General features: G+C 37.5%; 1 protein-coding gene across 1 annotated transcript in view; it reads right to left on the bottom strand.

Annotated features, from left to right (window-relative positions):
* The window catches only part of LOC129696724 (sorting nexin-31-like), a 108,471-nt gene extending 90,346 nt beyond the window's left edge, over nucleotides 1–18,125 (bottom strand). The window contains exons 1-2 of the mRNA XM_055634857.1: nucleotides 17,971–18,125; nucleotides 17,795–17,869 (exon numbers count right to left, since the gene is read on the bottom strand). Of these exons, the coding sequence (XP_055490832.1) occupies nucleotides 17,795–17,869; nucleotides 17,971–18,030 (135 nt within the window). The 5' untranslated portion in view covers nucleotides 18,031–18,125. The remainder of the gene's footprint in view (nucleotides 1–17,794; nucleotides 17,870–17,970) is intronic.
* Nucleotides 18,126–18,358: the final 233 nt, after the last annotated feature.

Below are 18,358 nucleotides of genomic sequence, written 5' to 3'. Positions count from 1 at the left end.
AGATCCATAAACTGGACTGTCCTGAGAGACCTATTGTTTCTGCACTGAAGCCACCTCCTCATCATAGAAACAGAAAATCCTTCGCTCCTTAGATGCTGCTGCACCCGCTGAGTTTCTCCAGCTTTTTTGTGTACCTTCGATTTTCCAGCATCTGCAGTTCCTTCTTAAACATAGAAAATAAGTGCAGGAGGAGGCCATTCGGCCCTTCGAGCCAGCACCGCCATTCATCCTTTGACTCTGTCCTGTCTCCCGTCAACCAATCACTTCCCACCTATATCCAGGACATCTCGCATGCCTTCCAACATTTTTACAATGCTAATTTGCATTGGGAACCCATTCATTCTATCAACTTCTGACCATCTTCAAGCCAACTCAACTTTACTTGGACTATTTCTGACACTTCTCTCCCTTTTCTAGACACCCGTCTCCATCAACTGCGATTGGAGCTTTCTCTCACCTCTTCTCCATTTCCTAAACATCTGCTCACAACCTCCCTCACTCCAAACAAAACAGTGTGGTTTCCTTTTCCTTATCTTTCACACTACAAGTCTGCACCTCCATCAAGTGATGCTTTGTCAATTCCACAACCTGCAATCTTCCACTCCCCGCCTCTTTCCACCTTCCACAGGAAACACTACATCTGTGATTCCCTCCCCACCCATCCCTTTCTGACCTCTGCCACTTTCCCCTGTAGGAGATGCAACATTTGTCATTACACCTTCTCCCACATCACTCCCCAGGGACCCAAACAGTCCTTCCAGGTGAGGCAAAGATTCACGTGCACTTCCTCCATCCACCTGTTGCATTCGCTGCTCCTGATGTGGCCTCCTCTACAAGCGCAAGCAAGGTGACCAATTTGCAAAGCCTGTCTGTATGGCCATCCCAAACTCCTAGTTGAATGCCATTTCACTTCCCTTCCTAACTTCATCCACTGCCAGTGAAAGACCATAGCCAAATTCAATATCTCTGCCCTCTCCTTAACACCCCCCCAGGCCTCTGCTTGAGAGTTAGATAGAGCTCTAGGGGTTAGTGGAGTCAAGGGATAAGGGGAGAAGGCAGGCACGGGTTATTGTAAGGGGACAATCAGCCATGATCACAATGAATGGCGGTGCTGGCTCGAAGGGCCGAATGGCCTCCTCCTGAACCTATTTTCTATGTTTCTATGACCCAGAGTTGCACCATCAGTTTGTTTTTTCACCTATCATCCTTATAGAACAAGGAAGCATTCTTATGAAAACAAAAAACAATGCTACATTTGTACACTGCCCTGAAACTATGATATATAAAGTTATCATGTGCATTTCAACATCCACCTGAACTTGAAATAAGAGATATCCTCAATTCAGCATACCGACTTTGGGCAAAAACATTGATACAAGCTCCAGAGCAGCATCTGCTTAAGTACAGAGCTCTTTCATTGACAGAAAGTTGCAGCTGTTAAGAGCTATATAAGATAAAATGTAATGAGCACTGAAATCGGAGTGTGTTGGAATGTACATCAGATACTGGCATTTTACCTCCAGAAAGAATCAGGAATTTAAAAAACTACCTACATACAAGTCAGTATGGACTTATGAAGGGGCAATCATGCTTGACAAATCTCCTGGATTTTTTTGAGGATGTACCAAGTAAAATGGACAAGGGAGAGCCAGTGGATGTGGTGCATCTGGACTTTCAGAAAGCCTTCGATAAGGTCCCACACAGATTAATAACCAAAATTAGAGCACATGGTATTGGGAGAAGGGTACTGACAGGGATAGAAAATTGGTTGGCAGACAGGAAACATCGAGTAGGGATTAACGGGTCCCTTTCAGAATGACAGGCAGTGACTAGTGGGGTATCGCAAAGCTCGGTGCTGGGACCACAGCTATTTACAATATATATTAATGATTTAGATGAAGGAATTAAAAGTAAAATTAGCAAATTTGCAGATGACACAAAGCTGGGTGGCAGTGTGAACTGTGAAGAGGATGCTATGAGGATGCACGGTGATTTGGACAGGTTGGGCGAAGGGAAGTATAACAAGACCTGGGTATCCTTGTACATCAGTCAATGAAAGTAAGCATGCAGGTACAACAGGCAGTGAAGAAAGCAAATGGCATGTTGGCCTTCATAATGAGAGGAGTTGAGTATTGGATCTTTCTGCAGTTGTACAGGGCCCTGGTGAGACCACATCTGGAGTATTGTGTGCCGTTTTGGTCTCCTAATTTGAGGAAAGACATTCTTGCTATTGATGGAATGCAGCGTAGGTTCACAAGGTTAATTCCCGGGATGGCGGGACTGACACATGATGAAAGAATGGAGCGACTGGGCTTGTATTCACTGGAATTTATAAGGATGAGAGATGATCTTAAATCATTTTAAATTATTAAGGGATTGGACATGCTAGATGCAGGAAATCCTGTTCCCGATGTTGGGGGGAGTCCAGAACCAGGGGCCCCAGTTTAAGAATAAGGGGTAGGCAATTTAGAACAGATGAGTAAAAACCTTTTCACAGAGAGTTTTGAATTTGTGGAATTCTCTGCCTCAGAAGGCAGTGGAGGCCGGTTTTCTGGATGCTTTCAAGAGAGAGTTAGATAGAGCTCTTAAAGATAGCGGAGTCAGGGGATATGGGGAGAAGGCAGGAACAGGGTAGTGATTGTGGATGATCAACCATGATCACATTGAATGGCGGCGCTGGCTCAAAGGGCCAAGAGGCCTATTCCTGCACCTATTGTCTATTCATTGTAGTAAATTTATTAATGCCCAAACATGCATCAGCTAAAGATGGCTGCAATACAGGTCTGGCAAAGTATCACCAGAGAAGGCACTCAGCAACTGTGGAGTACAGAGGCAAATAAATAAATTAATGGTCTTTGTCACAAATATTATGGAGGGCACTGTACCTAAATGAAGTGGAAATTAATTGGATTTAACACTATATTATTCATTTCTGAGGCTCAGATAAAATGTACAAGTATGTCTTCAATACTCCTCTATGTCTTTTTAAACAAACCATTGTTCAAAAATAAGCCTTCCAGTAAAATGCTGCCCATATTCAATCAGGCCAATGAATATAAGTGCTGCCACATTTGTCACCTCTTTCAGAAAAATACAAAATCTGCAGATGTCAGAAACTAGAGATAAAACCAGAGATGAAAACAGAAAATGTTAGATGCCACTGGATGTGTTCAGCATTTCCTGCTGTTATCTACTTCAGTACCTCAGCAAGACTAATTTGCTAACATTTGCATTATTTTAAGGTGTGATTGTCTTCCTTCAAATAATGCATTGTCACACAGGTGAAGCACAGAAAATACAGCATGGACACTGGAACTCAAAATAGCTCAAAAGGAAAATTGAATGCCACTTCCCCTGCCTTCACCAAATCAATCTTCACTGTTATACACTGCGATAACAAGTTCCATTTAGATTGTGTCTATTTTTTCCAACAAAGGGTCCCAAGGCTCTTTTGCTATTAAACAAAACTTCAGAGTGAGGCTCACAGGAGTCATCACATCCATTAAACAAATGCTCAGTAATGCAGGCTGTATTGAAAGGAGTGCCCCAAAAAGGGAACTTTGTAAAGTTGAGGTGAAAAGGCTATAGTTTTGAGCCTTGACGATTAAGGCAGCTGCCAAAGGTGCAACAAATAATATACGGGTTTTGCAAGGGACCCAAATTGAAAAGTATGCAGCTGGAGAGAGTCACAAAAATAGAAAGAGGATAGATCTTGGCAGAATTTTAAAACAAATTTTCATCAGGATATGTAAGAAAGAATAACCATATAACAATTACAGCACGGAAACAGGCCATCTCGACCCTTCTAGTCCGTGCCGAACACGTATTCTCCCCCCCCATCCCTACCTCCAGACCATAGTAAAATATAATACTTAAGGATTAGAATAAAAACAATATACTAAAGGTTTATGGAACGTGCTAAAACTATGTATATCGAAATGGATCAAAAAAATACAGGCACCCGAGTTTGAGAGAGACGACAGACAATAATATGAAATGATGGATGATGCGGTTAATGTGCTTTTTTAACAAATTCTTTGTAAATGTGGGACCAGATTTGGCAGAAAAAATTAATGACTCAGAAACAAAAGAAGGGGTGGATACTGATCTTTGGGAGAGATATACTAGCTCCATCTTCCTTAGAGCAATCGAAGGAAAAGAAATCATAGACACTGTGAGAAAATGTAAAAGCAAATCCTCTACTGATTGGAATGATATTGATATAATTTAAAAAGTTATTGAAGAAATTGCAGAACCATTAACTCATATCTGTAACTTGTCTTTTCAATCCAGTAAATTTCCAAACAAAATGAAAATAGCTAAAGTATTACCATTATATAAAACCATTTCACAAATTACAGGCTTGTTTCTTTACTCTCCCAATTCTCCAAGATCCTTGAAAAACTTTTTACAGAAAGACTCGACAATTTCATTGAAAAAAACATAAGCTTTTGGTCGACAGTCAATATGGATTCCAGACAGACAGATCAACATCTATGGCAACTAATGGAACTAATCGAGGAAATCTCAAATTGCATAGATAATAATAAAACTTTCAGTGGAAATATTCATAGACTTAAAAGAAAAGCATTTGAAACTGCAAATCACGACATTTTATGCATGAAACTGGATAGGTATGGCATCAGAGGGTTTGGATTGGATTGGATTGGGTGAGAAGCTATTTAAGAAACAGGCAACAATTTGTAGAAATAGGTGAACATAAATCAACTTACATGAACATAACTTGTGGAGTACCTCAAGGGTCTGTGTTAGGTCCAAAGCTTTTCATAATATACATTAACTACATATGCAGACTATCAAATATACTGAAATTGATTATATTTGCCGATGATACAAATATTTTTTGTTCCGGTGACAATTTGAAGCAGCTTTTCGAGGCCATCACGTCAGAAATGAATAAATTAAAACAGTGGTTTGATGTCAACAAATTGTCTTCAAATTTAAGCAAAATAAAGATTATGCTATTTGGAAAACATAAAACAAACCCTCATCATCACACACACACACAACACAATCATCAATTCACAATCAACACAACACAATCAAATCACAATCATCAATCATTTCAATCACATCAAAAAATTCACATCAATCACAATCAATCACATCACAATCACAATCACAATCAATCATCACATCAATCACAATCACACAATCAACACATCAACAAAATCAACATCAACAAATCAACATCAATCAACAAAACACACAATCAATCAACACATCATCACACAACACACACAAATCAAATCAAAAAACAAAATCATTCATCACACAATCACAATCACATCATCACATCCATTCAATCATCACAACAAAAAAATCAATCATCATCACATCAAATCAACATCATCAACACATCAATCAAAAATCAAACAAATCATCCATCACACACATCATCACAACACATCAATCAAAACACATCATCATCATCATCACATCATCATCATCACAACATCATCATCATCACACATCATCACACACACATCATCAACACAATCATCATCATCAACACACAACACATCATCACATCAATCATCAATCAAACCATCAAACACATCACACACAACACAATTCAAAACATCATCATCAACACCATCATCATCACACAAACATCCAAATCACATCCATCACATCAACATCATCAACACAATCACATCAAAACAATCCATCACAAATCAACACACATCACACCACACACAACATCATCACATCACATCATCATCCATCACACATCATCACAACACAAAACACAATCATCATCAATTCATCACACAATCATCAAAAACAATCAAATCAACACAAACACAATCACATCATCACATCACATCACACACACATCAAACAATCAAATCATCAATCATCACAACACAAATCACCATCAACATCATCATCACAAATCAAACACACACCATCAATCACATCAATCAATCATCATCATCATCACACATCACATTCACATCACACACACACACACATCATCACATCAACAAAAAAAATCACATCACAAATCACATCAACATCACACACATCATCAACATCAACACAAATCATCATCATCACATCATCACAATCAAACACATCAAAAACACACAAATCATCACATCATCATCAACAATCACAATCACATCATCATCATCACACAACAAAAAAAATCAAATCAAACATCAATCACAATCATCAAATCACACAACAATCATCATCATTCACATCAAACACATCATCATCAAATCACAAACACAAACAAACAATCAACACAACATCAATCAACAATCACATCAATCATCATCATCACACACACAACACACATCAACACAAAATCACATCAAAAACATCAATCACATCACACATCATCACAAACATCAATCATCACACACATCATCAACACATCAAAACAATCAAAACAACACACAAATCATCACATCAATCACAAATCAACACAAAACACACATCACATCAACATCAATCAAAACAACAACATCAAAAATCACAACAATCACAATCATCAACACACAAATCACATCACATCACATCACACAACAAACACAACACACATCATTCAATCATCATCACAAAATCATCACACATTCATCACATCAAAACACATCATCACACAACACACACAAAAACAAACAAAACATCATCACACAACATCACACAACATCATCATCACACATCACAAACACATCACACATCATCATCAAACACAATCACACATCACAACATCATCATCACAAAAACATCCCACACATCATCATCAATCACCACACAATCACATTCACAATCATCACAACATCAATCACATCACATCACACATTCATCACATCATCATCAACACATCACATCAACATCCATCACATCATCACATCATCAATCACAACATCACACACATCACACACAACAAATCAACACAACATCAACAATCATCACATCAATCAACATCACATCCACAAAACAAATCATCAAAAAATCACACACACACACAACACATCATCAATCATCACATCACATCACAAAATCATCAATCACATCACACAACAAATCACATCATCACATCATCAATCACACAAATCATCATCAATCAATCATCATCACACACACACATCATCAAAATTCACATCATCATCACACATCACACATCATCAATCCAACAAATCATCAAAAATCAATCATCACAACACATCATCATCATCATCAATCATCACACATCACATCACAACATCAATCAAATCAACAAAATCAAATCATCAACATCATCAATCACAATCATCATCACACACACACAACACATCATCCAAAAAAAACACATCATTCATCATCACATCACATCATCATCAAATCCATCCAATCATCAACACACAACACAAAAATCACACAACATCATCACACACAAAACACATCAAACACAATCAACACACATCATCAACAAAACACAATCATCAACATCACACAATCACATCAATCATCACACAATCATCAACACACACAAATCATCACATCACACATCACATCATCACACAACAAACACAACACACAACACATCAACATCACATCATCATCCAAAATCAACACATCATTCACACATCCATCATCATCATCAACATCACACAAATCACATCACAAACATCATCATCAATCATCATCAATCATCACACACACACAAATCACAACATCAACAAACATCACACATCATCACATCAAACAACACACAACACAATTCACAACACACACACATCATCAATCACATCAAAAACAACAAACAACAATCAAATCATCAAAAAATCAACACATCATCACATCAAAAAAAACAATCACACAAACACATCATCACAAAACATCAAAACATCAAAATCATCACACACAACACAAAACAAATCATCATCATCATCAACAAACAAAAAAACATCATCACACAACACACAAAACAATCATCATCATCACAATCATCACATCATCAAAATCACACACACATTCACATCACACACACACACAACAATCATCACACAAACAATCACACACACACACACAAATCAATTCACAAACACCAAACACAACAATCAATCATCAAATCAAATCATCACATCACATCATCATCACATCACAATCACACAAACAACAACATCACACACACAACATCATCAATCAACACATCAACACACATCAAAACAAATCAATCATCAAAAATCAAATCACAATCAATCAATCATCAACACATCAATCACATCACACATCATCATCATCAATCACAAACACACATCACATCATCACATCACACATCAAATCATCATCATCATCACACATCACAATCACATCACATCACAATCATCATCAATCAACACAAAACATCAACATCACATCACAAAACAACACACATCAAACAAACACACATCAAACATCATCAACACATCACACACACAAATCATCATCATCATCACAAATCATCATCATCATCAATCATCATCATCATCAAAAAACACACACACCAAACACACATCATTCAACACATCCATCAACACAACACAAATCCACACATCACATCATCAATCACATCATCAACATCAACAATCATCAATCATCATCAACAACACAAACAACAAAATCACATCACACACACAACACAACAAACAAAATCAACACACAACATCATCCATCAACACACATCACACATCACACACACACAATCATCAAAAACACAACAATCCACAATCAAAACATCATCAAACATCAATCACAACACAACACAAATCAAAAAAATCAACACATCATCAAACACAATCAACAACATCAATCATCAACACATCACACCATCATTCATCATCAAAACACATCACATCATCACATCATCAATCATCACAATCACACACATCAATCATCAACAATCACACACAACATCAATCAATCACATCAACAATCATCACAATCATCATCACATCATCATCATCACCACACACAACACAAATCACAACACATCACAACAACACATCAAAAAATCAAACATCATCATCAACAAAACACACAAAATCATCATCAATCAATCACATCAACACAACACATCAATCAATCACAACAAAACACACACACATCATCATCACATCATCACATCAATCAAACACAACAAACACAATCACAACACACACACATCACACACACATCATCAATCACATCAAAATTCACACACATCATCAACATCAACATCATCACACACACAACAACAATCACAACACACACAACACATCAAAAATCACACAATCATCATCATCACACAACAACACAAACATCATCATCACAACAACACAAATCACACAAATCATCATCAACATCACATCACACATCATCAACACACATCAATCAATCATCACACACAATCAATCCACACATCAAACACACACATCATCATCCACAATCATCACAAAATCACACACACAATCAACATCACACATCATCACATCAACACAAAAACATCACAACATCAACACACAATCAATCACACAACACATCAACATCAACAACAACACAATCAACAACACACATCACATCATCACATCAAATCACACAACATCACATCAATCATCACATCACACAACACACAACACAAACACATCACATCACAACAACAACATCACACATCAACATCATCACACACATCATCATCAATCAAACAACACAACATCACACATCACACAAAAATCACAAACATCATCATCATCATCAACAATCAACATCAATCACATCAAATCATCACATCAACATCACAATCAACCACACAAACAATCATCATCAACACACACACAAAACATCATCAAATCATCATCAATCAATCAATCACATCATCAACATCACAACACATCACAAACATCACACACATCAACATCACAACAAACAACATCATCACAACACAATCATCATCAACACATCACACACATCATCATCACACAATCAACACAAAAAAATCAATCATCATCCATCATCACATCATCAAAATCATCAATCACACAATCATCAATCACAAAATCAAACACAAACACACAAACATCAATCATCACATCACACATCACATCAACATCACACACACACACACATCAACACACACAATCAAAACACAAACACATCACAAACACAACATCAATCATCATCAACACACACATCACATCACATCAACACACATCATTCATCACACATCACACACATCAAACATCAAACATCATCAAAACATCACATCACACACACACACACAACACACATCATCAAAAAATTCAACACACACATCAAAAACATCATCATCATCATCAATTCATCACAATCACATCATCAAATCATCAAATCACACATCATCACAATCACACATCATCATCAACAACACACAACACACATCACACACACAACACATCATCAAACAACACATCACACAATCATCAAATCAACAACACACATCAATCACACACACAACACACACACATCACACATCACATCATCATCACACAATCACACACACATCACAAATCATCACACACATCATCAACACCAAACATCAATCAATCATCAATCATCACATTCACACATCATCATCAATCACATCATCAATCATCAATCACAACATCAACATCACAAATCAACACACACACAAATCATCATCATCAACAATCAAACATCATCATCATCACATCACACACACATCAAACACAAAATCAAAATCATCATCATCACAAATCATCATCATCAACATCATCACAATCAACACACACATCATCAACATCACATCACATCATCATCACATCATCATCACACAAAAAACAACACAACACACACACACATCACACACACACAAAACAACATCATCATCAATCACAAACAATCAAATCATCCATCATCACAACACATTCATCATCATCATCACACACATCAACACAACAACACACATCAATCATCACATCATCAACACATCATCAACAACACATCACACAATCATCATCAAACACACACAACCAACACAACAACACACAACAATCACAAAATCATCACAACACATCAAACAAACACATCACACACACAAAACAACAAATCAACACACAATCAATCATCAAATCAAACACACACAATCACATCAATCACAACATCACATCACAAATCACACACATCACATCACATCACAAACATCACATCAAAAACACATCACAAACATTCACAACACAACATCATCACACAACATTCATCATCATCAACAACATCACACAATCACACATCACATCAATCATCAATCAACACACAACATCACATCAACAACATCATCATCATCACATCAACATCAACATCAACACAACACAACACACATCAAAACACAAAAAAAACACACAAATCAAACATCACACATCACACATCATCAATCATCAAATCATCAAAAAAAATCACACACACAAATCACAAATCAACATTCACACAATCAAATCAACAATCAATTCAATCACACACATCAAATCAATCAATCATCACACACAATCAAACATCAAACAAAAAACACAAATCAATCATCAACATCACCAATCATCACATCAATCATCAACATCAATCATCATCAAAAAAACATCATCATCATCACACAAATCATCATCAATCAAATCATCATCACACACACACCACACATCAAAATCAAACAAAATCATCATCATCAATCACACAAAATCACACACATCATCAACAACATCAAATCAATCAATCAACACACACACATCACAACATCAAAATCAACCATCACACACAACATCATCACAACACACACAACACATCATCACATCATCACACATCACACATCATCACATCACATCAACATCACACAACACACATCACACATCACAATCACATCACACATCATCATCACATCAACACACATCAACAATCAACAACATCATCAAACAAATCACACAAACAATCACACACACACACAAACATCACACAATCATCAACATCACAATCACAACACACAACAACACACACACAAAAAATCATCACACAATTCAAAAATCCATCAACATCACACACATCCAATCACAATCAATCATCAATCATCAATCAATCAATTCAATTCATCAACATCACATCAAACATCACAATCATCACACATCATCACATCATCACATCAATCATCATCAAATCACATCATCAATCAATCATCAAACACACACACACACATCATCAATCAATCACAAACATCATCAATCAAATCAATCATCATCATCATCACACACACAATCACAATTCATCATCATCAACACAACATCATCATCACACATCATTCATTCAAATCAAAATCACAAATCATCACACACAAAACATCATCACACACAAATCACAAAATCATCACACATCACATCAAACATCACATCATCATCATCACATCAAATCAATCATCATCATCATCATCATCACATCAATCATCATCACATCACATCACAACATCACATCACAATCATCAACAATCAATCAAACATCATTCAAACATCAAACATTCATCATCTTAAGACTGCACAAATTATGTACAAAGCAAGAAATAATTTACTTCCGGGAAACATACAAAAACCGTTTATGGAAAGACAGGGTGGGTATAATTAGAGAGGGGAACTTAATTTTAAAAAACTCAATGTCAGAACAACTCTTAAAAGTATGTGCATAGCAATCTGTGGGATGAATTTGGGGAATGGTCTGGAACAGGAGATAAAACTTGGCACAAACGTAATTCAGTTTAAAAAGATGTACAAAAACACTTTTTAAAGGATATTGGGATGAGGATAGGTGATTTTGAGTGGGATATTTGTTATACTGATTGTATTGGGAAGGGTGATTATAGAGTGATGGGTTGTATATATGACTAAGAGATAATGTATAGTACATAAGGGTTTTTGCTTTTTCTTTTTTTCTTCTTTTTTTTGTATGGCTTTGTAAATATTTGATTAGTGTATAAATGTAAATAATTTGGTGTATACATGGAAATAGGTGTTTATAGCTGCTAAATCTGTATAAGATAATTACAAGCAGTTGAATAAGGGGTGGGAATTAATAAGCTTTGGCTTCTTCCTGCTTTTCGGACACATACAATTCATTTATTTATAAATATTGTTCATGACACTTTATAAATATTCTTGTTTTTTTTGTATGCCGTTTCATACTTGCTTTTTATTTTTTATTCTGTTCGAAATAAAGAATTGATTGATTGATCTATTCAACTTTGCAGGATCATTGGTACATAAGCGTTCGTTTTTCTGCTTGAGAAACATTGAATATTGCATTCCATAAATTGTTTAATTTAAATTGCATTTCCCAACTCTTTTTCTAGAAGAATAGAAAGCATCATTAAACATGTGGCAGAGAAGTCCACAAATTCACAACTCTAGGTGAAAAAAAAATTCTCCTCATCTCAGTGCTACGCAACGAGACATTTTAAGTAACATTTTTTTGTAAAAAAATTTTTAGCTGTATGAGGCCATTTATTGAAACATAAGATTATTAAGGGTTTGGACACGCTAGTGGCAGGAAATGCTGGGAGAGTCCAGAACCACGGGCCACAGTTTAAGAATAAGCGGTCGTCCATTTAGAACGAAGATGAGGAAATACTTGGAGTGAATCTGTGGAATTCTCTGCTGGAGGCTAATTCTCTGGAGGCTTTCAAGAGAGAGAGAGATAGAGCTCTTAAAGATGGTGGAGTCAAGGGATATGCGGAGGATGCAGGAATGGAATACTGATTGTGGATGATCAGCCATCATCACTGTGAATGGTGGTGCAGGCTCGAAGGGTTAAATGACATACTCCTGCACCTATTGTCTATTTCATGAAATATATCTTTTGGGGGTTATTTTACTGCTTGTGTTAGGAAAATTCTAAGCTTCTGTTATGTAAACTACCAGCAGAAAGCTTGAGAATCACTTGGACCCCCCTCTAGACCCCCCGGCCAATACTTCCTACTTCCTACTGGAGGTGAATATCATGCTTAGTCCACATTGCTTAAAAATGTTGGGTCTACTGTATGAGATGGGGTTTTAAAAAAAAAAAACATTAATAAGTGTAATTCAATACAAAATAAAGCAAAAATGAAAAGGTTTTTAAAGTATCATGTAAGCTAGCCGTAAATGAAAACACGTTCAAATTAAGGATGTTTCATTCTAAATATATTTAATATAAAATAATTATAGATAATTGAAAACACTATTAACATTCATGACTGAAATTAAAATTTGTGGTGATCTGTCGTGGAACAACCCCATTGAAGAAGATATCAGTGGTTACCCAGACCTCGTTGCTGGTTTCGATGGGACCCCATAACAGTTCAAGCTTCAGGGCCCCAGAAATGTCGGTCCGCCACTGACCTCACCATATTTGCACATGTGACAATAAATTTGACTTGATTTCATAATGGTCATTGCAATGGACAATTTCCTGTCCCTGAAATAAGTAGTTATATAGCCGTATAACAATTACAGCACGGAAACAGGCCATCTCGGCCCTACAAGTCCGTGCCGAACAATTATTTTCCCCTAGTCCCATCTACCTGCACTCAGACCATAAACCTCCATTCTCTTCACATCCATATACCTATCCAATTTGTTTTTAAATGATAACATCGAACCTGCCTCCACCACTTCCACAGGAAGCTCATTCCACACAGCTACCACTCTCTGAGTAAAGAAATTCCCCCTCATGTTACCCCTAAACTTCTGAAGTCATGTCCTCTTGTTTGAATCTTCCCTACTCCCAATGGGAAAAGCTTGTCCACTTCAACTCTGTCTATCCCTCTCATCATTTTAAAGACCTTTATCAAGTCCCCCCCTTAACCTTCTGCGCTCCAGAGAATAAAGACCTAACTTATTCAACCTTTCTCTGTAACTTAGTTGCTGAAACCCAGGCAACATTCTAGTAAATCTCCTCTGTACTCTCTCTATTTTGTTGACATCCTTCCTATAATTGGGCGACCAAAATTGTACCCCATACTCCAGAATTGGTCTCACCAATGCCTTGTACAATTTTAACATTACATCCCAACTTCTATACTCAATGCTCTGATTTATAAAGGCTAGCATACCTAAAGCTTTCTTTACCACCCTATCTACATGAGATTCCACCTTCAGGGAACTATGCACAGTTATTCCTAGATCCCTCTGTTCAACTGCATTCCTCAATTCGCTTTATCTCTTTAAAAAAGTGGCAATTACTTGGCAATTAGTTATAGCAAACCTGCCCACAACATTCCAAGCTCTTTGAGTTAGTTTACTGTAAAATGCAAGTGTTTTATTGTCACACTGTTGAACACATATAAATTTAGTTAGTGAAATGTGAATGTTCACATCCAAAAATTAACGGGCAACTAATGAAATAAAACTGTAGTTCAAGCTAGGGTGGGTGCAGGAAATATTGAGAAGGATGTTGTCAGGATCCTTGCTTGTTGGGTGTTTATGAAGGAACTGCAGATGCTGGAAAATCAAAGGTACACAAAAATGCTGGAGAAACTCAGCAGGTAAGGCAGCATCTAGGTAGCGAAGGAAATAGGCTGGGATTGTTTTCCTTGGACCAAAGGATGCTGAAAGGTCACCTTATAGAGATTTATAAAATCATGAAAGGCATAGGATAAACTGTCGGGTTTTTTTTTTTTTACACACAGAGTCTAAAACTAAAGGGTATTAGTTCAAGTGAATGGAAAAAGATTTAGAAAATATTCTGAGGCAGGATTTCCCATAGGTGGGTGTACGGAACAAGCTGACAGGGGAAGAGAAAAAGAGATACAATAAATACTTAAACAGGTACATGTATAGTGGCAAACACAGCCAAATGGGACTAGCTTGGTTGGCATGAACAAGTTGGCCTGCAGGATCTATTTTCATAACTCTGATTTACTGGGGGAACTTACAATTTCTTCATACTGGAAATTTCTACTTCAGTACAATAATATGCAATTATTATTAATTGCAAGTTAGTTACAAAAGATTGTATCATTGCAAGATTATACAATATGGTACTGTAGCCAAGTTATTTTTTCCACAGTAAAATATCAAACTTATTCCATGAAAATGCCTTGAGTCATGCAACCTAGAACTAATATTGGCCCTACAGACTTATACATTCTGTGACCATCACAAAATCGTCCTTCAAATTACACTCACATCAAATACAAATTGAGCAATCGCAGACCGAAACTCTGCTGAGGTAAACACACTTTATTATCAGTAGGTGTAATATGTTATTTGATTATCAATACTATTCATCATCAGTTATTCATGCATAGAGAATGTTTTAAATGTAACCTGCATTTAGACCATTCTATACAGACACCTAAAGCACTTCATCGATAATTAAAGCAAAGAAGATTCATGAGCGGTCTAATTGGACTGCCAATATTTATTTTGAGAACAAATAAAGTGAAGAGCCTCCCAGTGGTCAGAAGCCAGAGAGCAGAACTTCAGAGAACATAATCCACAAACATGTCCGGATGTGGAGAACTTTTTAAAATAACAATGCAACACGTTTTCATCTGGAATACAGAGGCTGAAAGCATTGCAGAAGCAATATATTTTTTAAACAAATCAAAAAACAATCTGCTGGTAGAACTCAGCAGGCTTTAAACTGGGAATTAGACAAAGGCTAAAAAAATAACTGCAAGGCGTTTGGAAAAGGGTAGCAGAACAGGATAGATAGGTCTTAATTTGTGCAAATGCAATATCAAGTAATATTGTGCAGATGCAAAATCAAGTAATATCAAGTCCTTTACTATGTCATTCTAAATATCACTGCTGTAATGTAAGACTTTTGCACAATGTCAAATCCCACAAGTGATAAAATAAGCAGATTAGCAATTTTCATAGGGCATAAATATTGATGGGTAGAGAGAGCAGAGAAGTCCCCTGCACTTCTTCAACTACTTACATTTTTGGGGGGGGGCAACAATGGAGATAAATAAATGGGAAAACTTAAAAGGTGCTGGAAATACTCAGCAGGTCAAGCAGCACTGGAGAAGGAACAGGTCAAGAATTCAGAACTTCTGTTTCTTGACACACCTGCCAGGGGGAGTGAATGGGCAAGAGAAGAAAATCAGGGCTGCTGCAGTTTTTCTGCAATGGTTTTTGTTACACATCTTTAACCATATAACCATATAACAATTACAGCACGGAAACAGGCCATCTCGGCCCTACAAGTCCGTGCCGAACAAATTTTTTCCCTTAGTCCCACCTGCCTGCACTCATACCATAACCCTCCATTCCCTTCTCATCCATATGCCTATCCAATTTATTTTTAAATGATACCAACGAACCTGCCACACCACTTCCACTGGAAGCTCATTCCACACCACTACCACTCTCTGAGTAAAGAAGTTCCCCCTCATGTTACCCCTAAACTTCTGTCCCTTCATTCTGAAGTCATGCCCTCTTGTTTGAATCTTCCCTGTTCTCAAAGGGAAAAGCTTGTCCACATCAACTGTCTATCCCTCTCACCATTTTAAAGACCTCTATCAAGTCCCCCCTTAACCTTCTGCGCTCCAGAGAATAAAGACCTAACTTATTCAACCTCTCTCTGTAAGCTTTCCTTAAGAGATGAAGCTACCAAACAAAATAAGCCTTTCGGATCAGGTCAACAGACACAAATCATCAGCTGGAAACATTAAAGTTTGCAAGAACAAAATTGAAACTCCTATCAATTCAATTTCTCCACAAAACCACACCCATACATCCCATGTGCTTTGGTTTGTAAGCAGGTGTAACAGATACCACCCACTGCCCCACCGCGACAATCTGTGCCTTACCTTTTCATTCCATTTGTGCAGTTGGCTGTACCTCACTTTGCAGAATAGAAATCCCTCCAGATGAACAACGTACACCTGACACAAATCGGGGGGAGGGAAATACATATATTTTAACAGAGTAATTGAAACAGTAAGTGTCCCGCATGTCGTTCCGGGCAATAGAAGGTGTCCTTTACCACATAGCGCGTCCCCAGAGAGTCGCAGCCTTCCTCGGTGGCCCCAATGGTGAGGTGCATCTCTCTATCCGCCCAGCCGCACACGGGACGGGACGGGACGGGCAGCTCAAGCTTGTTGTCCTTGCACGGCTCCAAGTAAAGATCGCTATAGGATCTTTGGCTGCAAGGGCGGTGTCAGGAGCGGAGATTTCTGGGACGTTGTAATTCACCGCTGCAAATACCACGGCTTCCTCAAATACCTCGGCCTCTTCACCTATAAGATCTTTGTCTTCACCTACCGTGCGGGGGATTCCCTCGCGACCTAGCGGACAACTTGTACCTTTCGCATCGCACGGCACAAGCTTCCCTCCCACCTCCAGCCCTCGTCCTGGGCTCTATTTCTTGGCGG

This window comes from Leucoraja erinacea, chromosome 4 (assembly GCF_028641065.1).
Source record: "Leucoraja erinacea ecotype New England chromosome 4, Leri_hhj_1, whole genome shotgun sequence".
In the NCBI taxonomy this organism is placed as follows: Eukaryota; Metazoa; Chordata; class Chondrichthyes; order Rajiformes; family Rajidae; genus Leucoraja; species Leucoraja erinaceus.
Note: the sequence above shows the minus strand (reverse complement) of the source record. Positions and strands in the feature narration are given on the sequence as shown.